Below are 26,680 nucleotides of genomic sequence, written 5' to 3' on the forward strand. Positions count from 1 at the left end.
CAGGGCACCCCGAGGCCCTCCTGGTGGGAGGAAGGCAGGGTGGTGGCTGAGCCTCATTGCCCAGGAGTAGTGGCCTCCGGTCCCCATGGACACCGCCCTGGGTGCCCAGCGTTGGCATCGAAGCCCTGCTGTGCTCTCTGTGCCCTGCTGGGGGCCTCCGTGGGTGCTGACGGGGAGGTTTCAACGGCTTTCTGTTTGTTACTTCTGGCTTCCTGGGCTCCCCATTTCCTTCTCTGGCTCCCCAGAGAATCTTTGAACTATTAATACCCCCGTCCTGCTTAAACTGGCTAATATGAATATATCTGTTCATCAGACACTTAATCGATACCAGTTCCGGGCATGAGAGTGGACTTCGTTTGCGGAGGCCTCAGCTTCGGCCTTGGTCTCTGGTCCTCCCGGCTGTCACCAAGCTTAACAATACTCTTTAAATCTCTTTTCTAATTAAAGGAGCTCTATATGGCTTTGGCTATTGGCTGAAATGTGTTGAAAATGAAAGATGCTGAAAGGTGTAACTATAAATAGTTGGGAATGCAATCAGAAAATGGGAAATGTGTAGATCATTGAAAGTGTATTTATAAAAATTTTTATTACTCATTGTTTAATACTTAGCTTAACTTTGGTGCTAATAGGAGAAATGGATATCTAAATGTCATTGCAAGTTAATTACTTCTGTCTGGTACAAACATTTGACACGAATAGGCCTTTAAGAAAATACCAATTGGATATTTTACAATGAATTTTCACGCTGTTTATAAATGGTTAATATTTATTCCCAGATATTAATGTTTCAGGAATTTTTATCCCTGAGAAATATTTTATTTAATCTTCCCATTTAGATGTCTGAATTTTATGCCTAATTATTATGGCATCGTGATAGTTTTACAATGTACCAAAAGATTGCATAGAAATATAATCATGCTTTTCATAAAAGTTGTTTTGGTTCACTCTTTAACTTTTATATTCTGCAAATTTTATGTAATTTAGCAATCTGATTTTTTAAAGTTTATATCATCATATTAAATACTATATTTTTGCTGAGTTTATCTTAATTTAGTTTTTTAAAGAATTTGTCCATAAAATATGCAGAATTTTTAGCGTAAAATTATGGGTTTTTTTCTTTGCCTCCTTGTAGTTCAAATAGTATGATAGTTTAAGTTTAACTGTACAAGTAATCAGTTATGAAAATCTTTCTAAAATATAGAATACATTGATTTGGCCAGAACGTGAAGGATTTAAAGAGCTCCCTCTGCTGAGGAAATTTAAGTGTGCAGTGTCCTTGACGCTTGCTTGCAGAAAGAGTCACAAGCCTTTTCATGAGGCCATACTAAAAATATTCAAGAATCACGTCACCATTAATTTTTATGAATTACCTGTCCTCTCACGTCTCTGACTAAATTTTACTTTTTCCATAATAAAAATACAAAATTTTCTTATTACTACTTACTTCATTTGATATATACTGAGGAATAAATGTACTATATTTAAGTATTACTAATTTGCCTTAAATAAGGAATACAAATAGTTATTCATTTTATATGCTTTGACAAAATTACCTTATTTTTATCTTACAAACTGACTTAGAATATGTATGCTAAGTCTAGGTACAATCTAGATATAATTATATGTTTAGAATGTGTCTATATTTATATGGAGCTAAGATTTAAAGTTCAATAAATTGTTCAAAACGTTCTTCTTGAACTTCTTATAGCATCTTGGAAGGATAGATACTCCAGTAATTATGATGACCTTTTTGTGGACTGGCATTTATTGTACAGTTATAATAAACCATTTTTATGTTACTGTGAGCTCTTTTGGCTAACATTATAATTTGATTCATTAAAGTATAATGTTAAAAGCTGGCACTGATGTTTCAACATGTATGATTTTGAACTTGTATATTTAAAAATGTAGACTTTCCTCCAATTTTCAAGTCTAATTTTTAAGTTATTCTATTTATGAGTAAAATAATTCTCAAAATTATTTTTAAGGAGAAAATTTATTAATGTATGCTTCAGTGCACAAATGTAATTAATATTCTTTAATAAAATTGTTACTGTTCTATATATACCTTTTCCTTTACAAAAATTTTTTTAATTCCTTGGAAAAAAACATTCCCATATGTTTTTTTTCCCATATGTTCCAAAATTTTGTATTTTTATTATAGAAAAAACATTCCCATGTGGCTCCAGTAAATTAAAATACAGGAGAAAGCAGGCAGAAAGTCAATTATTTGGGTACTGGCAAAGCTAAATGAAATATATTTAACCTACCATAAAGCTAATTGACAGAATAACCCATTAAACCAAGCTTTAGCCACTATCTATAATTTTTAATAAATCGAAAAAGGATTTCTGTCATTACTACGATCATCTATAAACACAAAAAATTAGGGAAAGAGCACATCTGACCTTGAATGCCCCCTAAAGTGGTTTTTAAATCGTAAGCCTGTTGTGCTTTTCATTCTCTGCTTAGAACGCGCTCGTCTCTGGAAAAAGAAATTGAGCGGCTGGAGGCAGCTGTGTCTTCGTGGAAACAGAAGTACGAAGAACTGAGAGACTGGCCGGCCGCAGGCAGGACAGAGGTATGGGGACAGGGCCCTGAACCGCTGGCCCCGGGCGCCCAGGGTGCTGCCGAGGGGCCATCGCTCAGCTGCGTCCCTGCTGAGCCACCGCCTCGTCCTTTTAGGGTCAGATGCGCTGGCCCCAAGCTCTCGCTGGCCCCAAGCTCTTGCTGGCCTCGCCTCGGCTCCTTCCCCACAGGCACCACCCGCAGGGGCTGCAGGCTCCTGGTCTCGGGAACCGCCCGGCCGGTCCAAGGGCATGCGCTGCCCCGCGCGGCCGCTAGTGGGCGGTGCAGACCCGCTTCTTCCTAGACAAGGAATCCAACGCTTCCGCAGCAACGGTTTCTTTTAAAAAAACCTCTCGGTTTGGAGCTGGCTCACAAAGTGATACGTCTATTTTAAAACGTTTAATGTTCTTCTAGTCAAAGATGGTATTTTGGGTGTCGAGCGGGCAAACGTGCGTCTTGAATTGCTTACCAAAGCTTTAGAGGTGAGTCAAAAAAACAAAGACCAATGCAGTATTTTACTGATAAATTGGGTTTATATTTTGATGCCCAGACAGAAATATGTATTAATGCATATGTGATATTTTGACTAGGCAAAATTGGGACAGGGTTGTTGCAATAGTAAAAAAAAAAAAAACCCTCAAAGTTGCTCTGGAAATTTTGTTCAACTGTTTGCCCCTTTGAGTGGGGGTTTGAGATAGATGAGCTGGGAATCTGAGAAATGAGTGAAAGCGACGACGAATGAAAAAAGTTTTTATTGTAGATGATGAAACCTTAATTTAAACAGAGATGAAGGAAAACACTGTTTGAATTATTTACATGGGTGTTATTGTTAAAATACATATGTCCCTTTACACTTCCTAAAAATGAACCTGTGCTTTCCTTGGGGCCTTTTTAAAGAGATGTGGTGTGCACATATATTTAAGTTATTTTTGTAAAATATTATAAATTCTTTTAAAAGTTAGAAACTGAATAAATAAAAAGACTTAGTCACAGCTTATTATTTATATACACTTTGTTTAACTGTTTCACAACAGGTAGTCACAGAACAAGATTTTTATGGTACATTTAGAAATGGCCTTTTAGCATAAATATAAGTGTAAAATATTCAAACTTTCTGTGCAGTTGACTTATCATAAAAGTGGTGTCATGATACATCCTTTGTATCATACTTCATACGAATGCTCCTTACTCTACTTTTTCAAAAATCCTGAAAACAACTTTGCTTTCATTGTAGCTCTTTGTCTCCTGTACAAAAAGTTTGAATACAGTGTGGTTCCCTTTTAGATGCTGAAACTGTTAGAAGCAAAAACACACCTGGCTAGGAACTGCTGGTGGGAAGACGGGGAATTGCCAGAGTTGGGGGGAAATGTGCTTAACAGACCAAGATTTTTAAAACTGTGTTTGAAAGTCTGGTGAGCTTCAGAGGGAAATCATTCTTAGGTCACCGACATTTAGAGGAGAGCGAATATAAGAATTTAATTGTAAAATCAACTAAGTATTTAAAATGCAGCCCAGACAATGAGCGGCGAAGACGATTACATTGGAAATGATATTCCCATGCTGAATTTAACGCTCAGTCTGCTTTTCCCTGGCAAGCCCATAAATGCTGAGTTGGGGTTAGATGGTGAGTTAGTTCCAAGTGTCTGAAATGAGCGTTTCTATGAAATCTCATCGTCTAGAAAATCAGATGTTCATGTGAGTGACAAGGATTACAAGTAATGTTTGTACCTTGCTTTGGGGATAAGTGACTGATTCTTCCCATAACGGAAGATTTGTCTGCTACCATACTGCAAACATTTAAAAACTCACATGGAGCCGGAAAATGAAATGTAACTTATTAATCTTCTCTGAAAATGTTGTGCTTTTACCTGGTATCTTTTAAAGGATTTTATTGAGATATCTTTTTATATGTGATAATAACATATAAAAGCCTTAACTCAAGCACCTCATGAACCTTTCTGATTTGGGGGGAAATAGAAGGCTAGAGTCACAAGTTATACGTAGCTAAAACCCTACACGGACACCTCCACTTTAAAAAAATTACGTCATATGGGAGCTATTCTGCATGGGTCACGAAGGTCCTGGAAGATGCAGGATTTCTCTCCACCTCCTCCCTCCCTCCTCCTGGTTCTCAGGCCCCCAGACTTGGACTGAGGGCCACCACCAGCTTCCCTCGTTCCCCAGCTTGCCGACGACAGGCCCACAGATCCTGTTCCTTTCAGTGAATGTCTATCTATCTACCTAATCTATCTAATCTATCTATCTATCTATCTATCTATCTATCTATCTATCTATCTATCATCTATCTATCTATCTATCTATCTATCATCTATCATCTATCTATCACCTATCTATCATCTATCATCTATATCTATCTATATCATCTATCATCTACCTATCTAATCTATCTATCTATCTATCTATCTATCTATCTATCTATCTATCTATCTATCTATCTATCTATCATCTGTCATCTACCTATCATCTATGACCCAAACCAGATCTTGTCACTGCAAGTCCTTGTTTTTTTCTCAACAATTTTTTCTTCCTTTGTCGGTTGTGTTATTGTCAGGGAAATAGCTATGTGCACTCCTAGTTAGTAACATCAACTACGGCATGACATCTATACTTTATTTAACTTGTTTTTTATATCGATTAGGCGATTGCCTTAAAAGTGATTTTGTTACGTCTTATAGAAAAAAGGTTGTGCTAAAAGAAAGGTCCTTGATGTGGGGTGATTTCAGTTTTGGAAGTAAACCATGTGAGGGTAAAGAGGAGGAGGAGCGCGATGCCTCCTCGGCAGACGCGGGTCTACAGAGCAGCTGATGTTTAAGGCCCAGGCCCTTCTCCATGGCCCCTCCCTGGACCTCAGCAGAAGTCCGAGGGGGATGTAAATATGACCCTATGCTTTGGTGTCGTTTGAAAGTAAGATACTTGAGACACACTTGTTTAAACCTCTGTCTTTTCCTTCCTTCCCGGCCCCCTTTTCTGTTGGCCACCGAGCAGCTGTGGGAATATTTTGGGTCTTGCCAAGTATACGTACAGTTTGTATACAGCGGAACATACTTATGGATTTGTTTATTATGTATACCTAGTCAAAGTTCTTTCCTCTCAGAAATATATTTGATAATGTGCCATACTTTCAAATAAAACCACATGAAAGATAATTTCTTAGAAAGCCTATATTTGTGGGTTACAAACTTCAAAGAGCAACTATTCCAGAGAGCAAGTGATGGCATGGGTTTGTTTACCCCTTTCATTCAAAGAAAGATAGCAACTATTCTGGAAGGAAGACTAGACCCTCTCTATAAAAATAATATTATAAAATTACTGTCATAGTAAAAGTTGATGCACCGTAAAAATCTAGAAAAAAATGTTAATTTTTAGTTATTTAGTAGTTAGTGCTATTCATTTATATCATTTTTTAGGATTTTGTGATATTTGATGGTATTTGACAGCTTTCTAAAATTAGTGAATTGTTGTTTTCTCATTTTAAATAAATATTCACCTCTAGTCCTAATTTGCATAGTTCCTAAATTATAGAAAATTCAAGCTCCAGAAATCCTGAATTTACTCATGTTCCTCAGCTTCCCTTCGCTGGGCCTCAGAAATTTCCCCAGGTGGCCCTGCTCTGCATGTCCCTGCCCAGTCCCCATCCACAGGTACAGCATCACTCACTTATTACAAGGGGTTGTTTGCTGTTTGCCTCCTCCCTTGAGGACCGAGACCCCTGGGGGTCTCCTCCAATGGTCCAGGGTCTGACTTAGTGAGGAGGGGTCGCTAGATACTTGAGCATGGACTTAATGAAGGTGGTAATGAACGTCTTAGGGCAAGGGAAGGAGAGCTGGGGGAGGATTAGACTCTACTTTGGCCTATTTCCCATTGTTCTGCGTCATCTTCCCCCCGCCCCCTGCCCAGTATAGAGATGGCTTTTGCTGGTTCTAAGATATTGCATTATTTACACAAAAAGGTGTAAAGTCCCAAAGAAGAAAAGTGGTTTTGTCAGCTATTTGGTTGTGGAAAAGATTTGCACAATGCAGGCTCCAATCTCCAAAGATTTCAAGAAGGCCATATGCTAGGGGAGAGCAGGGACTCAGTCACAAACTCTGTCACCAAACCACTGAAAAGTTATGTAAGATGGAGTGTTTCCAAAAATAACCTGTTTACACAAAAAGTAAACAGCATCATATGCATTTAATTAAACTTAAATCATAGGTTTAAGTGCCATAGAAAGAGTTTGGGAGCTGTGACATTCTCCAATTCACTGTGAATCCCAATCTCCATGTTAAGTGACAAAATACAGAGAGAAGTGAGTGAGTGGGCTTTTTTATTTTTCCTAACATAGGGGGACCAGTGAGACACATTAAGAGGCACAAGCTCATCTGGGCTCCGCATCGTTTAAGAATGCTCCTAACAGGAGCTCTCTGAGATTTAAAATTAAATTAGAAGGCATAATTGCTGGAATTCTTTTGATTAGAATAGTCTTTGCTCTTTTCATATATTTAACTTCTTTACTGAGGTTCATTTCACATACTGAACAATGAACCCACTGAAAGGGTACAGTTCAGTGGTTTTTAATACACGCACAGTTGTGCAACCATCACCAATATCAACTTTAGGACATTTCATCAGTCACCAAGGAAACCCTGGATCCATTAGCAGTCACTTCCCCTGTCCCTCCCACCCCCACAGCTTGATGTAATCACTAACCTAATTGAACTATAGATTTGCCTATTCTGGACATTGCATATAAATGGAATTTTGTAAGTGGCTTCTTTCACTTTACATAGGTTTTTTAAAAAAAAAATATCTTAATTGATTTCAGAGAGAGGAAGGGAGGGGGAGAGGGAGAGAGAGAAACATCAATGATGAGAGAGTCACTGATCGGCTGCCTCCTGCACGCCCCCGACTGGGGATCGAACCTGCAACCCAGGCAGGGGCCCTGACAGGGAATCGAACCCCAATCGCCTGGATCCTAGGCCAATGCTCAACTACTGAGCCACAACCAGCCAGGCTTTACATAGGTTTTTGAATAACATTTTTATAATCTCCTATTCTATCAACTACTCCTGTCGCTATTCAATAAAGAACATAAATTTATGCTGATTTTTTATGAAAGCCTCATTTAGAAAAAAAGAACAGGTGTAATTTTCTCTTTGCCACAAGAAAACATGAGCCTCGAGCTGTTTTAGGCATGCTTGAAACAAGAGTAATATTTTCAAATATTACTTTCCTTAAATGAACACTTTGGCTTTGACAGAAGTGCAGGCCACCATCTCACGTTTAATAGAGAGGGAGTAAATCAGAAAACAGAGAAAGGCATGTAAATTTCTGAGGATTTGCATGAAGGTAAGGTCTTCTTTCCTTAATACCAATGTTGGCAGTAATTTGTTACTTGGTGAAGTTAAATAACATATTTTAGCTCTAATCAAATATATTCCAACGTGATTTTTCTTAGTTTTACACTATAGTAATTATGTGCAGCTTCAGGAAATATTTAATTAAAGATTAAACTATGCTAATCCTTTTAAAACTCTGTTTACCTAAAAGTAAAAATCTAAAACACGTTCCTTGATGCCCTCAGGCTACCTAAGGCCTCCCTGTGATGTCCCCCAGCTCTTAGCCTCTCCAGGGCGCACACAGGTACACCAGGACCTTCCCTGGCCCTTTGGCCCCTAAGTTCTGTCCAGTTCCCTCAAGATCCTGTTCACTGCTTCCCACGGGGCCACAAGCAAACTTAGCAAATTCATATTAATGTGCTATTTACACGCTCACGGTGCCATCTCAACTATTACTCTCAGTGCTTCCAATTCAGAACCGCTTCCCTCAAACTGGTCGAGTCTAGTTGCATTGAACCAGGATTAAAATGGCCAATAAAGGGAACTGTGTTGCTTTACAGTAGAGGCATTTGACTTAGAAATTTCCTATTATCATCCTCAAAATGTTTCCCATAGAAAGCATGTTTTCACAGGAACAGAGACCTGCACGCATACGCTGTTACACGTCTATTCTTAGGCCAAGAACCCGGGTTAATAGGAACGCGACATAAACGTAAAGAAGAAGCCTGTCCCCTCCGAGGGCAGAGTTCTTAGCCTCATAGCAGGTGCCCAGTAAATGACAGGGGCTCCAATGGAAGGGGGAAAGATAAAGTACGTATCAAACGGAGAGCAGCCTTCTAGCTCAACCTTCTACGAGGCTGAGAGAGGAAATAAAATCAAAATGGGAAGGGGGCGTAACTGTTTGTACTCACTTGGAACGTGATTTGGTGTGGCCTGTATTTGACTGTATTTTATATTTTCCAAGCTTATGTTTCCTATGTGCCCACGAAGACAGATGGTGAGGGTCGTGCTTTAAGGAACTAAAATATCAAGAAACTAGTGGCCGGTCACTTAGGTTTTAGGATAAGCCCAGTTGTCACATAATTACTCTTTCAGGAGTTGTTCATCGAAGACGTTTAGTTCCCTCTGAACTTCACATTGAATTCAGTTTTGTTTTTTTTAACAGAGTAAGATGTTTCTCTGGAATATTATTAGAAATGAATCTGTATTTTAAATACTTAAGCAGCGGTAACGCTGTTAATTAGGTAACTTCTGTAAATTTATGAATTAGTGAAACTTTGCTCATACCTATGTTTAATCCTGGTTATAGGAAAAATTATTTTTAACAGTAATGGACCACATTTACTTTTATTTTTCAGTATTGATCTGTTCAAGTTCAAAACAGTTGTCTGGAATTATATGAGTCCTATAGCCGAGGGTTACTTTTCGGTGTATTTAACAAGGATTCAAGTACCTTAGACTAGAAAAGAATCCTCTTTAGTTCACATTTGAGTCTCTGACTTTAGGCTTTCTCTAATCACCACGCCAGCAAACTGCTTTACTACAGAAATCCCTACGACAGGTGATAAATCAAGACGACTCTTCTTCCAAATTATTTTATCAGCCCATGAGAGCATGTCTTACAACAGGTGGAGGGTGTCACTTGGAGGTAATCAAGGACAGAAGGGAAAGAAAATAGGCCAAAAGAGAAACGAAAAAGAAAAGTCATTTAAAGTATAACCCTTGACTTAAATATGAACAAGTAGGGCGCACACACACCCCCCCCCATTAAAGTAGCGTCTCTGCTTTCCCTCTGACAGAGGGTCCTGGGCACCTACAGCTACCGCCCGCGATGGCTTGGGGGCCCCGTGGCTCCCTGTGCCTCACACCCGCAACGCATTTGATTTCGGTTCATCCGCATACGAGGCCTCTGCGGGAAACAGTCTTAGTCCCGGCTAGTGGGCAGCCTCGGGAAGTCTAAGGGACGTGCCAAAGGCTTCACAACTCAACGGCAGCGTTAGAATGAAAACCCACACCCGGCGCCTGGCACCATCAGAATCAACTGACTAGTTCCAGTATTTGTTGGTCTGTTGTTTTGAATTTAATTTGTGTGTGTGTGTAGTTTTGGGAACACAACTCTCTGTGCTAGAATACTAAGCAAAAATATAAAAATCCATCAAATATAAAAATGTAAAAATCTTCTACATGATGTGGCTAAATAACGACACTATAAATGATGATAGAAGCGCTTCAGGTTTTCATATAAGAAAAGATATCTTACGCATGAATGTTATCCCGACAATTTAAAAGCCATCCAACATCCTTAAAAAGGCAGCGATCATTAGCATTACAAGAGCAGTTTCTCATCACTGCCTGGCAGGAAATTTGAAACTGAGCTTCCTGGGTAAGAATGTAAATAAATAAGACAATTATTATGGTTCAGACACTGTCGATTCATGCCCCGCAGACAGAGGAATAAAATGGGAAATGATGGGCGTCAGAGCGTCCAATGTCTTTGTTTGCCACGACTCGGTGACTGTTTCTAAGCAAGTCTCTGAACTGGGTCCGTCCTCAGTAATCTCTCAGAAGCTGGCAGGGTCCCGACAGGCAGGCTCCAAGCCTTTTGTTTGTTTGGTACCAGTGACTTTTGCAAGATTTTTCCACAATCTTGAACACTGGTTGGTATTTTTCTTCATGCCTCTTGGTCTTTAAATTTTCCATCCTTGCTCTACTTTCTCTCTTCTTCTGAGTCAAACCCTGGCCTTCACCAAGATGTCCCTTCATCTCCAGCCTGTATTTAATCCAAGGTTAGTAGAAACAACCGTCATTTGAAACGCCTCCTTAATTTGACCACCCCTGAAGAGAGAGGGAAGGAGGTTCTGCTTTCTCCCTTCTGTTTTATTTTGGGGAGCTGGGGAGGTGGAGAACTGGGGAAGACACAAGTATAATAAGAAACGCAGGAAATTTTCCTGGTTCTAGATAAGAGGAACCTAAAATTTTCCTTGCAAGTGATTTTGAAGTCTGGTCATAAAAATTATTGGAAACTAAATTTCAAATAATACTGAAGACTATACTTTGACCTTTATCAAATCTTTTGGGAAATTCTTTCCTCTGCCATAAATGTCTAATAATCCTTCCGTGAGAAGGTCAGGTGAATTGAAGATCCTCGCGGAATCGATCCATAGGCATTGACATTTGTTTTTGAATTTGGACAAATGTTCACACTGGACTTTGACTCACTGGGATATTTGAGCAATCGATCCTTTCAACCGCCGCACACTCAAGAAATATCCTTTCTCTTCTAGACCAGAAGACAGAAACCACAGAGGTGCAGCCCCACCCGAGGGCACCTCTGATGCTGTGGTAGAAACTCAAAACAACACATCTGTCGGGCATCTTAAAAATGTAACCTCACCAGCTGACTACAAACACTGGAACACCTGGGAATCATGGCACATTTATAGCGCCCAGGGGAAAAGCTTGGTTTACCTGGGTGTTTAAATGGGCTCAGCCAGAGTATAAACAAAATTCTGCAGGCCCTGGGAATGATGGTGAGACACTGGGAGAGGTGGTGAGGAAGACCAAGCCGACTCATCCAGTGGTCCCTGGACGTGCTGGGACACAGCCCCATACATGGGCCATTGGTCTATTGTGTCAGCCACAAATTGGAGACAGTGTCCCACCTCTGTAGAGTGTCTCCCTCAAGTTGGGAAACACAGATGTCACTGAAATTCGAATTTTATATAATGTTAATGTCCAAGACAGTATTCTTCTTTCTATTTTTTCAACTATTAAAAAAGAAGTTCGCCATGGGCCAGATCTGGCTTTCTGGCCATGGCTTGTCAACCTCTATTCCCTGAAAATCAAATTGGCGACTCACTCACATGAGCTTGACTATATTTTATAGTACTCCAGTCACAGAATCTATACTATTTGATTGCACTTGAGTGTCTTTAATTGCAGTGCCCCAAAATTGAAAGGTATAGTAAATAAATGAATCAATTAATGAATGAGTGAATGAATACATGAGCCATGTCCATCCAATCAGAACCGCCCAAGCAGTGAGTGTGCGTGTGCCTTCCCAACGGACCAGCGTCCATCCGCTGAGCGGAGATCGTTGGCAAAATATCATCAGTGTTTCACTTGCCATGTTAATTTGACAGGTATGGCTAGTGTGGGTAGAGACAGGCAAGGGGACCAAGAGGAAAAATACTTTGCCTTGGACATGGACAGGTTTTTGGACATTTTTATTGTTCATAACTTTTCAGACCAATGGAGCTTTCCTTTGAAAATTTGTAGAAATGGACATGTCGTCCATGAACCTTTCTTAGTGGAAACTGGCCTCTGATCAACTGCAAGTGCTACACGCTGCTTCTTTGTTTTCCATGTGCAGCTGGAGCGACTGCAGGCGGAGGGTGCGGTGGAGTGGGACCAGAGGGCCATGCTTGACACAGAGAAGCAAGGACTGGAGAGAGAAAACAGAAGGCTCCAGGGCCAGGGGAGAGAGACGGACGATCTCCTCAAGAGGAGAGAGGCGTTAAGTGCAAGCCCCCAAGGCCCTGGTTTCAAGACGTCGCAGGATGAACTGCAGGAGAAAAGCAAGGTATGGAGCTCCCGGGGACAGGTGCTGGCTCCTGGGGACAGGTGCTTTCCCTCTGTCTCCTTCCCGGGCGGCCAGGTGGGAGCTGCCTTAATTTTTATTCACCTCCAACCTGAGTATTTCCTTTTGTGTGGATAGCTCGCTCTTTTTCCTATTGTGATGTAAAATAATGCTGTTCGTGCCTGTGCAACAGTGGGACAAATTTCATATGATGATGTCAGAACATGACGAATCTGAGAGCTTCAGGCTTTTCCGTAAGCAGCAAGAGCGAAAGCCGGGGTGGGTTTGGCGAATTTGGTTTCTTGCTATAGCTTCGTCTCAGTGTTTTCTAAGCTGTTGGTCTTATTTTCAATAAGTATATTTCTCCATGTGTTTGAGTCACTATACAATAAGCATTTCTCAGTAGCTGTGGTTGAGCACTCATCTGAGGAAACATTTAGATTTAGCTGAAATTTACTCTTCTCTGCTTGCTTTTTAGTTAGCCCCAGAAAAATTATTTTTGAGTCCATTAAATGTTTTGTGGTGCAAATAGTTTTTATAGGTTATGACATAAATGTTAAAACTAGAATTAAATCCAAAATTTGGCTTCAGAAAACTTAGGATTTTTGGAATTGTTTTATCCTAAAGCCAGTGCACGTTACTTCCATAGATGGGATTTTTTGAGAAGTAGTTTTTAGATTTTTAAAAATATTCTTTTAGTGGCAGTTGTGATTCATGTTTTAGTGTTAGTTTGCTGCAAAACATAGATCCTGTTTCTATTTGTTCCCTTAAAGTATCTACAGCATCTTAAGGCACAATTATATCTTTCACTCAATGCTTTTAACGGTGAGTAAAAAGTGAGTCTGATAAGTTCATGTTTTTGAGTCATATAAGTAGTTCATGCTCATATGAGCTCTTAAAAGCTAAATGGCCAGAAAAATTAAATTTCTTATCACTTTTCCTTATTCTTTGTGATTCTAGGAGTTTATTGCAAATGCAAACTAAAGTGCATTAGTGTTTTATGATGTGACAATGCAAATATCTAAAGTTAAATGTTATAGTAAGTGATCAGAATTTTGCAGTATGTGGACTCGTTAGCCATCCATAGTTTTGTGTTTGGTTCTGACATATATGTATAGTAAATATATAGATAATTTTTTGCAGACTTCTACTTGTGAAAGCACAGAATTCTTTCAGCTAGGGAACGAGTTTTGATCACCAAATATCTGTTTCCCTTTGACTGACTTGAGCAGAACAAGCATTGATTTACATTAGGCTCTGCGTCGGTCCGGGCCGCAGACGTGGCGCTGGGAGGTTAGCGAGTCGCTTTCCCTGCCCAGCGTGTGCTCCGGGTCCGCGCAGGAAGGTGCGGCCGTAAGGCGTTATCAGCAGTGCGTGGTGACCTGCTGAGGGAAGGGTGGAGTGGGAACACGGGTGGAGCAATTTATCCCATTTCAGTGGATGCCTTGCTAGTGAGACCAAAACGTTATAACAATGAAGCGTGTCCGTTAGGAGCCTGTCTGGAGCTGGCATACATGCCGCCGGCCTGGCCCATCAACAGGGTGCTCTGGGTTCAGACCCAAGCTCTTCGGGACCAGTGTAGTTCTTCGGCCTGGAACTGGATGGAACTTGGACTCTGGAAGATTCCAGAAGTTCTGAGAAAACCATTGGGTGGGCTCATCAAATAGAAGACTGTTCCTCAAGTGTATGTCTTTTTGATGGCAGAGAGGGAAGGGGTATGAGTGATTTTTACACTCTTCATTAAAAATTCAGACTCACCCCTTGAACTAAAAGAATGACTTAATTACGGAGTAGCCGCAGGTCAGAGTCCTCGCGCCACAGAGACACAGAGATCCCCACCGAAGAGCCAGACGTTAAGGTTCAGCTGTCCCCGACTGCCGAGTGACTCAAAGCTGCGGAGGGCAGGCCCCAGCCAGGGGACAGGGGAGACGCCACAGCACAAAGCCAAACGTAGCTCCCACGTTATTGCAGTGAAAGCTCGCCTCTCCGTCCATGAATTACATACAGAAGTATCATCGGGAGTAACACGTACACTAGAAGAACGCGCCTCTGTTTGCATATATTTTTAGTAAGACAGTGGGAATAGGGCCTGACATGTCTGAAAGACCATCGTAAGATATCTTACCACTTAATATTTATTTATATCTGATCGCATTTGATGAATGTTTGCGGCAGGCACAAATCCACGTAGAAACCTCCAAACCTTAGAAATCTCCACGTCAACATGCCAATTTTGTTAATTTCCTTAATTTTGAGACTCTCATTGTTCAATAGGATTTTTATAGATCCTTAGCTGTACAAGAGGGGAGGGCGTTCACACATTGTTGGTGGGTTTTTTTTTGCTTTTTTTTCGCTTTAGTGTGATAGAAGATACAATTTTAAAGAAAATGCCTTTCAATTCTATATTGCACTGTGAATTGAAAGACACAGATTCCCTTTTCCAAGTGAAAAGTTATTGGAAAAAGTTGTCAGTATTCTATGGGGGGAAAGCCCTGTGAACCAGTTGACGTGTCTCTCATGAAATGCTCTGGAAACTTGTTTTCTTAAATCATTCTGGCAGCCGACTCCCTTCATTCAGGTCACATAGGGGGTCATTTTCGGAAAGTTACTGCGACAGAGTGGTCACTGATGCATCTCGGGAAGATGATGAATTAATCTGAAAGTGGAAAGGCCACCACAGTCGGTTCCTAATGAATTTGCTTTGTGTCAGCCAATGACAAACACTGAATTCCTAACTGGTACCGGCTGAGCAAGGCCTCTCCCATGCTTCTTATTAAATGTGCTTCACTTTTTGTTTACTAGCATGTAACCCATTTAATGAAAAAACCCACTTCAGTCCGTCTTTAGCCTTAATCGCTGTAAAGGAAGCCTAAGCGGAGCATTATTTCGGAAAGGAGGTGAAAGGACTTCGAGTTTCTCCCGCGGTGTGGGCGGTGCGGGTCTCGGGTGCCGCAGCGCCCATCTCATCGCTTACTTCACGCGTGCTTGTCACACGTAATTCACAAAGATCAGAAGAAGAATGTTGGGGCACGATTTTATAGGGGGTGCAAGTTATCTCGCCGATTACAGGCATAAGAAAATTTATTTAAAGTCAGGCAGCATCTACTTTTTTGTTTGTCTACTGATTAATTCAACAAATATTTTCTGAACCCTCTGCCAGTCAGAGTTGGGTTGTAGGTATTGGAAAATAGATAAATAACAGAAAGGTATGTAATACAAGGAATCCGATGGCCTGAAAGGGCTGGGGGCAGACGGTACATACGGGGCCTCACAGAAATGACTCCTGCTAGGTCACCACGGAACGGGCCTAACTAAAGAATGGGTCCCCGGCGGGCAGGTGTCAGGAGGCTACGGGGGCCGATGCTCCTGTTCCACCCACCGCCTCCACGACCACTCTTTCTTTGCTACCAGCTGGGGACAAGGGAGGCCCCCACAGAGCAGGGCTGCTGGCTCCATAACTCCCTGTTGCCTCTCCTCCCCCTGAAGCCAACTCCAAACCCAGGCCTTGCTTGAGTGCATCTCGTTTCCAGCATCTGAGTCTTACCTGGAGCTCTAGAGATTAAGGAAAATGAAGGTGTGTATCCTTCCAAGAGTTCTAGAAAAATAGAAGAAACCTGGGACAAATGTTGATAGACGACCTACTGTATGTTTCAGACACGCACAGTGTAGCTGGGGGACATTAGGTGGCAAGACACACGGTGGAACAGCTGTCCTCGCCAAGCCTGCAGTCACATAGAATCATCGACAAAGATTCCACGACGGCGGCTCTGTTAAATGTTGAAAATTAGTGGGCTCATGTCACTACTTTGTCCTGAGAAATGAAAATTCAGACTGAGATCAGAAAGATGAAAAGAAACAGGCACCTGGAAAAGAGTAATCTAAGAGCATCCAGGGCAAGTGAGGGCAGGGCTCACAGCTCCTTGTGAGGTTTCTATCGTTTTCAGGAAAGTGAGCTTCTTGAAAGCCACGCACTTTCTTTTCTTTGTGGTCATTTTGAGTGTCGCAGGGGTCGGGGAGAGCAGTGGCTCTGGGGTACAGGTACTTGGAAGAAAGCTGAGGTTCCGAGACTGCAGTCGGCGTCTGCTCCCTCCCGCGTGCCTGGGTTGGTGACAGAATCGAGGAGCCGGGGGACACGCCTCAGCCAAAGTTCCTGTGCTGTGGACACGGTGGGGGAAGGCGGGGAAGGGGGCCCGGCACCTCCACTGACCTACCGGCTACCCCCCTTGGAGGATCTGGCGTTTGCACCTAGTCGGTGAGCTACAGGAATTGTCATGTTATGACCTTTCCAGTTGCTGTCTCCTAAGTTCCTGTTGTTCCTCTCAGCAAATCTATTTAAACTGAGATTAGAGTGCCATTTTTGTTGTTTTAGGGACTTTATCCATCAATTTAGATTATTCTTGGTGTACGCTAATGATATGGCTTAATCGCTTTAATTATCAAGCCTCTGTCAAATTATTATTTTGGAAGTTTTCTGTTAGCGTCCTCCCCAAAGTCCTTTTGATTACTTACCTACCTAAGGCTGGCTACATTTTTCTCTGCATCTTTATCTGTTTTTATTCCAAAATGTCTACACTGTAATCAGCGTTTGCCTCACCATAGAAACACAGTTATTTTTATTGGGCCATAACCTGAAAATAAATCTCACCTTCAAGCAGGAAATGGACAGGGTGACACTATTTCTGTAAGACTATGTCCAATCGTTTTACTTGCCATGTGCACACTACAGAAATGCATATGTATACACATATTTTACATTTTTCCCATTTTTTTACACACACAGCTATGTAGAGCTACATATACACAAGCTATCTATAGCAATAAACCCAAGATGATAAAGACAATTAGGAAGTTCCTAATTTTTATTAGAATAATGATCTGATCATCTGAGATGAGAAGATATAAAATCTACACATCTCTATTTTATCATGACAAAGCTTATAAAATTAAATACTTTGGTGATTCAACACACATTTTGACTTATCAAGCCTAGTGGGTGGTTGTCCCCTAACACCTGTTCACCTGGCTTCCGCTCAACATGTGTGGTTTTCCTGTAGGGTCAGCTCCATGCCCACATTTCAGGCTGTATCTCATGGTTCGGGTTGGCACCACCTCCCCATGTAGGTTGGGTCAGTGATTCATGTTTAACTAATCAAAACATTTCAGTTTTCTGGCTACACACACCAGTAAGGGCAAGTAACCCACGGGAGACAATTAAGTGGAACGGTGTTTAGACTTCTCAGAGAGATACATTTTCTTGTCTGTTAAAATTAACCCTGAGAAAAATACAGATTGAGAGCAGAAAAAGGCATCTTCCCATCACATGATAAGATGGGAGGGAGCTGAAGTCCACAGAGGGGCCAGACCAGGGACATTATGGGCCTCCGGTTAAGCACGGCCTGGGTAAGGCACCCCAGGGGTTTTCAGTTATTCGTGTTTAGGAACTGTCTTCTTCATTTAAGAAAGAATAGAGTTTCCAATAAATTCCAATAAATCACAATTTATTTTTTAATAAATCAAAACAGTTGTGATATTAATAGCAAATATATTCTTTACGAAAAGCAGTTTTTAAAGGAAAATATAGTTTAAGTAAGTGAAAAATAAACTTTGTTTCAAGAAAAAAATGGAATTGATCTCTAAGTCTGTTAGTCGTTATTAGGACAGGCAAGTGGCACTTGGCTTTCAGCTAACAAGTATGTTGCATATAAAATAGAAAAGGGACAGGCATGTGATGTCCCTGCACAGGTGTGTGAACAGTACCTGCGGATTATGGGTAGAATTTTTTCAAATCTGGGTTGGAGAAAACTATTCCCTGATGTGATTTATAGCTTTATCTCTATTTGTAGAGACATTCATGATAGATAATGCTTATAAATATTATAATATTAAATAAATTCTTCAAGCATTAGCTCCCAACACTTAATATGTTTAAAGTGGTAAAGAAACTAGTTCATTCAGCATGTATATAAATATTTGCAGGAAATACACATAGGACAAGAGGGATTGAAAGTTTTCTTATATTGAGCACATTCTTATTTATGGAAATCCAGCCTTCTCTAGGGCAAAACCTCAGAGAGATAAACGTAGCTTTCTCATCTGCTTTTATCCACCCTGAGTTGAAAGACAGAGTCATCTGGACTAGTCCCTCCTGTTTCCGCACCTTCCTCTCCGAACTATTCCTGTCCCTCTCCAGTCTGGCTTCTGCCCCCTGTCACCTCTCTGAAAAGCACTAACCAAAGACCACCATCAATGGCAAGTCATTCACTGTTAAAACAGAGATCGAAAAACAGGGGTGCCACAGGATAGTCATCACATAATGAGAGTTAATAAGTCATTATGGAAATACTTTCATACTACGTTCTGGATTCATCACTTTTATCTTGCACGTGAAATGACACTCAGACATTTACTATCTTTAACTCAATTCAACAATTATGTCTATTGTGCTTGTTCTAAACAGAGAATTATATTCAATTTAACTCCTGGCTCCTTTAAAATGATACTGTTATTTTTTTAAAAATACATTGTTAGATACCAAGAGCAAGTCAAAGAAAAAAATAGAGAATTTAAAATCTGTTTTTCCCTAATACATGTTTTATAAATAATTATAGGTATTTGATCTCAAAATCTCTTTCAGCAATGCTGGTCTAAAGGTGTAAAAGACATTTTTAAAAGCAGAAGCACACAAAAATTTAAATGTGGAACGATACTTGTTTAAACAACTTAAAAATTTTTAAATATATATGGATTTTCTCTTAGTTACCTCTCCAGTTTAGATTCTGAAACTTTTCTGCCCTTACATATTTAACAGCAATTAGTATTGTTATACAGCTATTGTTATAATATCCAATATTTAAGGAAAGATCATGAAATATTCCTGTACTGCCTTTCTCACTAAATGTTAGCAAAAAACATCATATATCCACCTTGGCTTTCTTTCCTTACATCCTGATTTTTCAGGATTTTAAATTTTCAAACATCAACCATCTCCAGAGTCTCCTAGTATTTGAAGGAATGAGCTTCTGATAATTTGATAAAATTTTCCTGGGGCCTATCTTTTTTAGACCACATGGAGGTGTTGATGGAACGTAATTTGGCCACTAAAGATGAACAAAGTGCGTGTGTGTGCGTGTAATGTATCCAGGATCACCAGCTCTACCCTTCCTTTAATATTTTATGATGAGATTTACTACTATAATCACCACACAATCCGACAAATCTAAACAGTAGTTCTGTTCCCTTCCACACACACCAGCATCAGTTTCCTATGGGTTTGGTTTATATCTTCTACTTGGTTGTTTTTTCGTTTTTCCTGTAAATCAGAAGTTTCATAGGAATGGGTTTTGATAATTACAGACCTTGCTGGAAAGGTCGACAGGCAAACAGAGGGCAAAACACCCTGTAAGGGACCCAGACACTTTGAGCAGCGCTCATGTGATCCGTGGCTTGCAGGGTGAAGAGCGCGTGTCCACAGGCTGTTCTCTGTCACAGGGGCTCTCGGGCCACTAGTTAAGGCCAATCTCCCTGACTTGCTCCCCTACTAGTTTGATATACGATAAACCATGACTAGCAAATATCACGAGGGAAAGAATCGGTGAGTGGCAGCCCTGCAGACAGTGACGGATGAGTGACAGGCAGCCCCGTCTGTCGCATGTGGTCATGCAAGTTGATCGGAGGCCACCTGGACCAGGGCTGAAGTAAGGACCTGCTGTGTTCCTGCTGTCACGGGCTCTGTCTTCTGCTCCGTGTCTGCTGGGAATCACTTTTTAAATCTGTGCGAAGGCCTCATGGGAGCTGCCTGCCATAACTGGCAAATTGTATAAATGAAAGGATTGAAAATCTTTGCACCAACAGAGGCATTGCCTTTGAAAGTCACCAGGAATCCTTGTTTTGGATGGTTATCTTAATTTTCTATGCTTCGAAAATGGCTTTGTGGTTAAATTTAGGGATATTGTGTTAGTAAAGCCTAGTTCTACAGCAAATATTATCAAGGTGCACTATAAAGAAATCTATGGGACATATAAGATCATCATAGCAGTTGTATGCACAGACACACACATTTATTTCCAATGAACAAGCGATTTCTTTGAAAAGTTTATTTCATTTCAACTGCTAGAGAACCCTCCAGTTACTCTGATTCTACTTACACATCTCTCATTTAAAGGCCTGATCGGTAAGTTTAGTTATTTGCATGTCAATAGTTGAGACACCTTAAAATTTAAAGCAGGTTTTACAGTTTGTTTTTGAGAGTAGCAGTTTCTTAGTCATAGTACAAATTCTTAGTTGGAGATTTGTCTTATGCTGAATTTAATCTGACACCATTTTTGTATACTTGGAAAATAAAAAAATTGCATTTATTATTGTTTTTAAAGCAGTTTTATTATTGTTTAAAAGCAATTTTAAATTGCTTTTAAAATTGTTTGGTTCCTTATGGGACACATGCTATTGAACTGAGTATGTTTTTCAGTCACAAAGCCATGAGAGATGGATTGGCAAATCTGCCACCCCCTCTTCCAATTAAAAATAGACATAAATCATCATCATTGATAGAATTTCAACTGAACCTTCAGTTGCCTATGAAAAATTAGAACGATTGGAGGAAAATAACAATGAAATTTAATTGTTGAAAGTAATAAGAATTTATATTACCTAATTAAATATATCAGAGGGCAATTTGTATTCAGGCAGCATCCACTGTGTTTATATCATACAATTTAATTTAAAATTTTAAAATAATTATGTTCTTTTGCATTATGTAATTACATAAAATGTTACATTTATTTGACATTTCAAAACTAATTAATGCAAATGTGAACTTGGAGGAGCCTAAGTTTATTTCATTTTAATAAGCTTCTGTATTTTTGTGGAAACACGAAAGTGGACTATTTGGGCTGCAGAATATTTTTACTGCTATATAAACTAAGAAGTATCTGGCCTTCAGATAGCCTATGAATAGTTTTCTAGAGACAGCTCTGAGGACAGAGAGATCAATGAGGTTATTGGGTAGTCACGAAGCCCCTCATTACCCCACCCTCACATTCCTTTCGGAGAGAGTTCCGTGATTAAATGGAGAAACTAATAGCCTGATTGTGGTCAGACTTTATCTTTTAAAGGGAAATATCATCTGTGAGTCACTATTGCATTATCTGGAGACATTTTTCTTCCTTTTGTATAGTAGGGACTTTATTTGCTATTGACTTTGCCAACTATTGAATTCTTTAGCTAGGCAGGTAAAACATCATTAAATTTTATATAAACGCATTTTAAGACATTCATATCACCTAGGGCAGTCTAAACTGCTATGACACATGGGAGCCAAAATGTACAGTGGCTCAACATCTTGGAATTTATACTGTGCTCACACAGTCACCCAGCCGGGGCCCTGAAACCGTCCCTTCTGCTGTGTCTTGGTTCCCCTGGGCATGCGTCCTCAACGTGGCCATGTCATCCAATGGGTGTAATAGTTTCTATAGGGGGCTGGGGGTGGGAACAATTTTACATATTACAACAGTTGGTCCTCCAAAGGGCCACAGTATGTAAGCCGATCTACAGTATATCCATGGTATTAAAATTTCATGGGGAAAGAGAGTTAGGAAAATATAAAGATATCTAAAAAGGGCCCTTGGGGAAGGTATTAATGGGGCAGGGAGCTTGATAAACACTATCCTAGGGCCTTGCTATTGGTTTTTTGCTTCTATCTGACAGCAGATGTTAGAGAGGAGAACACTATGTGTAGAAAGGCTTCATGACCAAGCATGAAAGTGACCTGAAACATTCCCATCCATAACCATTTACCGAAATGCAGCCACATGACTGTCACTAACAGCAAGGGAAGCTCGGAAATGTAGCTTAGCTGTGTGTCTGGGAACAAGACAAAGACGTTTTGGTGAATGGCTAGTGATCTTTAAATTCCAGTTCATAGGTGCGTACCTGTCACAGAGCGCATGCTCAGTGAATCTTGCCTGAACGCTTTGCTGAGCTGATGTATGGGTCTCCTTTTAAGCTAACTCACATCCCAGCTCTGTAGATCCTGTTGGTGGATTTCTGACCAATTATGGAGAACTGAGTCCATTTCACTTTTATGGGACTCTCTTTATTCAGTGTTGACACTCCATAATCCACCAGTATTTCCGTGAGTCTATTCTAGGCTTTCGCTGAGTCTCTTCTTTTTGTATGATATTTTGACATTTAAATATGAACTTATACAAAATGGCTTTGTTACTAACCCATAAACATCTTAAATTTTTAAAAATTGCTTTTTGAACAACTATTTGGGTAGACATGTAATTCATTTTGAATGGAGTAGCCGTAGTTTTCTTTACAATACCCAAATAACAAAAATTTTTATACTGCAATGTAGTTTTGGATCATTTATTTGGAGAAGATCATAGATGAAGACACTAGGGCTACCTTAATATACAATCCAAAAATTCAATTAATTTTAGTGTATACATTGGATTCATATTTCCTTTTTCTTTCACTTTATGTAACACAGTCTTCTGAAAAAAATTCTAGACACGAATGCTATTCTTTAAAAAAAAAAAATTTAGTTCAGGATTAGATTTGATGTAATAGGGTTTGGAGAGAGAAAAAATAACTGTTATAAGAAGCAAAAGACCTTGGTTCTTGACTCGCCTTCACCATTAAACATACAGATCATTAGACCACTCAGTCATCTTTCCTCCCAACTGAATAAGGGCCTTCCTTAGGTGACTCTTATAATCCCTCCCACGTTATGGACAAAGACACAGAAAGGTTCCTCTTTTTCTAAATCTCCTTTCTGCTCTTGGATGACAACGCTAACACATTTCATGTCCACCAGGCATCTGGAGAACACACAAGACACCAAGTCTTACTTGTTGCACTGGGTACTCATTTCAGTATTTTCTGCTGAAAATATAGTGCACATTCGCTTTTTATTTTGTATTTCTGCCCAATGTGTGTTGAGTAATTATGATTTCCTCAACTCTATGTTAAGTACTTTAAAAACATTATTTTATTGACTCCTCACATGAATCTTATGATGAGATTGTCCTTTTACCATTTTCATTTTACAAAGGAGAAAATTGAGGTAGTAGGAGGATCTGGAGCTGGCTGATTCCAAAGATCACTCCACCACAACTCAGCTTTTACTCCATACCTGGCTGTAATCTCCAAACAAAGGAAGCTCTCACTTTTTGTCTTGCTAATTGCTTTACAATTTGAAATTGAATTTTAAGGAGATACATTTATTTTTACCTATTATTTATATATTTTCCCGAAGCTTTTGAAGACCAAATATTCATAATTTTAAATGAAATAACGTATAATTTTTAGTTTCTCCATAAATATTTCCAGATATTTTAACATCATTTTAATTGGTAACACTTGACTTTCTTGGGAAAGTAGATAATCTTGAGGGAGTCTGTAACCAAATCAACAGGGCCTTGATTTGGGGGCAGTCATTCATGAATTTGGGCACAATACTCCATGAATATGTATATAATTGTTACTTGTGGAGCTCTGATTTCCTTAGAGGGTTCAAGAATATTCTGTGATAAATAAGTGGAAGTGAGGATCAGTTTGAAAATTTATTGTTGTATTATACAGTGTCAGGCTTCATTTCAATCTAATCAGTCAAATTGTAGCAGAAGTTCGTGTGTTGTGATTCCTACAATATTGTAACGTAAAAGGAATTAGGATAATTGTAGTTAGTTGAAACTCTTATAACCCTTTAATTTTGAATTTAAAAATTATCTAAATAACAAAAGCAGCAAACAACCAAAATTCATAAGAATGTGATTCCTATCTACTGCCGGGGCACTCTAAAGGCACATTTGACAGCCAGAGAGAGTTATTTATGTATTATAATAACTGGAATCAGGCTGCTTTTCAGGGGATGCAGTAATATTTTTTGCATGTCCCTTCACCTATGGTTAGTTATTGCTAATGAAGGATTATGTCACCGAAACAACTGATTTCTGCTGTGCCCAGTCTTCATCAGCGCTTAACCAAACACTTGGCCAGCCTTTATCCTTGGAGTAGAGAATTTAACTAAATGTTTTAGAGTAGTGGGAAATAATCCGAGAGATGCTTTCAGTTGTGAATTTAATGTTATTAATCATGCCTCTCCCCATAAAACAGACCCCTAAACCTGCCAGCTCATTCTGAAAAAGGTTTCTTACTATTTGTTAAAATAACTACACAGTCATAATGGCGTGAACTACGTAGACATGAAATGATTCTGTAGACATAAAGTTTAAAAGCCAGAAAGCAATTTCCATTTCCATTGGTGATGTCTTGATTTTGTGGGAACAGGGTTTTTTTTGTACTAAATAATTTAAAAGTCAGTAGTATTTCAACGTTAAAAGTCTGTACTTCTTATTGACTTACAAGTTTCCGATGGAATCAAAATACATATTACCAAGTTGATTTTTAATGGACTATCATAACTATTGTATTGATAGGGAAATAATATCCACATCTTTGTGCAAACAATTTTATCGTCACAGCTCAAAGTTTTACTGAATGCCTAATTTGGAACTTTTCTTGGCTCTAGACTATTTCAATGCTATCAGAGCACACTTTCCTGTTTACTATATAACTACTACAAATTATAGTTTTGGGGGGAAATGTTTTTTTCTTTTTTGTAAAATCATGATATGGATTCATTAAAAAATTTGAACAAAACAGATAGACATTTTGAATTATGCACAGTAATGAAAGTAACCATTCACCCAACAGTGTACTCGGCACCAGTCATTGTATTAGCACATCATATAGATCCATTCATCTGATATTAATTATATTAATAACGACCACGAGATCAGTATTAGTATCACATCTCACAGATGGAAAATGGGAGTACTAGCAAGGTTAGGAAAATTGTCTAGAGTCACCAAGCTTATCCTGAGCAAAGCAAAATTTTAAAAGCCATCTTCATTTACCCACCCACGTCTGTGATAGAGAGCAAATAATTTCTTACTAACAATTTAGATTCCCAAATTAACTACTGCTCATAGAAAAGTGAGCCACCTAGTTTACCTGACCTGACTTTGTTTTGCTGGTTGGCAGAATATTTTACGGTTTGTGGATTTCCAGTAGATGATGGGTTGAAGCTTAATGGTGTTGGTTACAGAAGCATGCCGTGGCCATGCCACCTCGAGGGAGCCCTCAGAAAGGCCGAGGAAGATCCCTGTAGAGCAGTAGTAGAGCAGCTTGTCCTTGGCAACTCCCAGGAGAGCACGACCTGCAACCTTCATTCTGATGACAGGGTCCTTTTCGAATTGTGCTTTTGAAAGTTGATGTTGTAAGTGTGGCTTGTTGTTGCTGATACCACTTCGTTCTGTTGATCTGGTGTCATCAGAACAATGGACCATGCACACTGCTGGCTCAGGGGAAAGCACTGGAAAGACAGGCTCCTCTCAAGCGATCACTTTATTTTCCAGCTTCTGTAACATGCATCGCGTGTGCTCATTTTCATAGTCCGTTCTTTTCCAATACATTTCTTTGAATTTTGCGTTTAACAACTTGGTTTGTTGAAATATCCTTTGCTGCTAAGCACTTTGTAGCTTTCCTGTGGCATTATTAATTTTTGTTTTCCAAAATCATAGCAAAAGAAAAATCAGAATATACTGAAGTGGAACTGAAGCTCATCCGCAGCTCTACCATCTAGATGAAACCACTGCAGACCCTGTTCTGGGTGCTTTCAGGCCTGTCTGTCTCATGCCTGTGAATTACTTCCACCTTCATGTGCACATGCTCGCGGATCTGCAGGGTGTAACCTTGTTCTCTACTCAGCAACACATCTCCATCTTCATGTCTGTGCATCTACAGCATTGTGCTTGGTTCACACACACACACATCAGCTGATCTTACATTTTTATTTTAATATCACTTGAAATAACTTTCTGTCATCTCAATCTGTAAATTACAGATCATGCATAGCTAAGTTCCTTAGGAGGATTTCTCCATTTTTTCATATACTTGATCAAAAACAGATATTTCTGATTATCTGAAGCATGGCAAAGTTACAGTGTAGATGCCCTGGTTCCCATTTGATGAGCTGTTATTTAGCCAAACTTAGGATCTCTGAAAGTAAAATAGTTGTTAAATTATATTTTAATGTGGTTTCTCAAGTTTAATTGAACTACTAGATTAAAGATTTCCATTTCAGATTGGACTGTGTAATCATAACCATTCCCATGACAACTGTGAT

The 26,680-nt window shown here is 39.7% G+C and overlaps 1 protein-coding gene across 1 annotated transcript in view; it reads left to right on the forward strand.

Annotated features, from left to right (window-relative positions):
• Positions 1–26,680, forward strand: part of CCDC102B (coiled-coil domain containing 102B) — a 100,397-nt gene that overhangs the window by 30,847 nt on the left and 42,870 nt on the right. The window contains exons 4-5 of the mRNA XM_016211996.2: positions 2,473–2,581; positions 12,280–12,489. Of these exons, the coding sequence (XP_016067482.2) occupies positions 2,473–2,581; positions 12,280–12,489 (319 nt within the window). The remainder of the gene's footprint in view (positions 1–2,472; positions 2,582–12,279; positions 12,490–26,680) is intronic.

This window comes from Miniopterus natalensis, chromosome 7 (genome assembly GCF_054644295.1).
Source record: "Miniopterus natalensis isolate mMinNat1 chromosome 7, mMinNat1.hap1, whole genome shotgun sequence".
Classification (NCBI taxonomy): domain Eukaryota; kingdom Metazoa; phylum Chordata; class Mammalia; order Chiroptera; family Miniopteridae; genus Miniopterus; species Miniopterus natalensis.